The sequence below is a fragment of the Equus asinus genome, chromosome 7 (assembly GCF_041296235.1).
Source record: "Equus asinus isolate D_3611 breed Donkey chromosome 7, EquAss-T2T_v2, whole genome shotgun sequence".
Lineage (NCBI taxonomy): Eukaryota > Metazoa > Chordata > Mammalia > Perissodactyla > Equidae > Equus > Equus asinus.
In genome coordinates, this window is record NC_091796.1 from 46,950,729 (window position 1) to 46,951,988 (window position 1,260).

Sequence of the window (1,260 nt, forward strand, 5' to 3'; positions counted from 1 at the left end):
CATGTTGTGTGATGCTTTTAATGCATTGCTGTATTCAATTTGCCAGTATTTGGGGGGTGGGTTGCATCTATGTTCATCAGCAATATCAGCCTGTAATTTTCCCTCTTTGTGTCCTTGTCTGGTTTTGGTATCAGGGTAATGCTGAGCTCATAGAATGAGTAAGGAAGTGTTCTGTCTTCTTCAGTTTTTCAGAATAGTTTGAGAAGGATAGGTATTAAGTCTTCCTTGAATGTTTGGTATAATTCTGCAAAGAAGCCATCTGGTCCTGGACATTTGTTTTGTGGGAGGTTTTTCATTCCTGTTTCTCTCTCTTTACTTGTCATTGGTCTATTCAGATTCTCTATTCCTTCTTTTTTTTTTTTGTACAGTGCAGAGGTCTTTTATTTTCTTTCACCTTTCATGCCGTGAATTCATACGGAATGGGTTCCAGCAGCTCAGGCTCCTTTCCATTGGTTCTCACAAAGTGTGCTTCTCTGGGCGGAGCAGGCTGGCACTTCAGTTGAACCCAAGTACCCTTCTCTTTGGCTTCCTTCTTTTTCTGATCATTTTCCTTCACACGTTTCAGGAAGCTATCCTGGCTCTTAGAGTGCGTAATATGCTCAATACGTACATTAATTCTTTTGGCAAGAATCTTACCCTTTACTTGTTTGTTTACAACAATGCCAACAGCATGCTGGGTAACATTGTAGACTCTTCGAGTTTTGCCATGGTAACATTTGTGGGGCATTCCTTTTTGAACAGTGCCCATTCTCTTGATGTCTACAATATTACCTTTCTTGTAGATTTGCATGTATGTGGCCAAAGGAACAACTCCATGTTTTCTAAACGGCCTAGAGAACATATAGCGGGTGCCTCTCCTCTTTCCCTTTGTGTTGGCCATTTTGGCGAATTACTGGAAGATGGCGGCGCCCTCTCTATTCCTTCTTGATTCACTTTGGGAGGTTGTATGACTCTAAGAATTTATCCATTTCTTCTAGGTTATCCAATTTGTTGGCATATAGTTTTTCATAGTATTCTCTTATAATCCTTTGTATTTCTGTGGTATCCATTGTAATTTCTCCTCTTGTTTTTAATTTTGTTTGCGCTTTCTCTCTTCTTTTCTTGGTGTGGATGACTAAGGGCTTGTCAACTTTGTTTTTCTTCTCCAAGAACCAGCTGTTAGTTTCATTGATCCTTTCTATAAATTTGTTCATCTCTACTTCATTTATTTCTGCTGTAATTTTTATTAGTTCCCTCCTTCTGCTGACCATGGGCTTTCTT

At 39.4% G+C, this 1,260-nt stretch overlaps 1 protein-coding gene across 1 annotated transcript; it reads right to left on the reverse strand.

The window, feature by feature from the left end:
* Positions 1–369: 369 nt before the first annotated feature.
* Positions 370–904, reverse strand: LOC106822874 (large ribosomal subunit protein eL21-like). The gene has a single exon (XM_044773150.2). The coding sequence runs from the start codon at positions 878–880 to the stop codon at positions 398–400; it is 483 nt and encodes a 160-aa protein (XP_044629085.1). The 5' UTR covers positions 881–904; the 3' UTR covers positions 370–397.
* Positions 905–1,260: the final 356 nt, after the last annotated feature.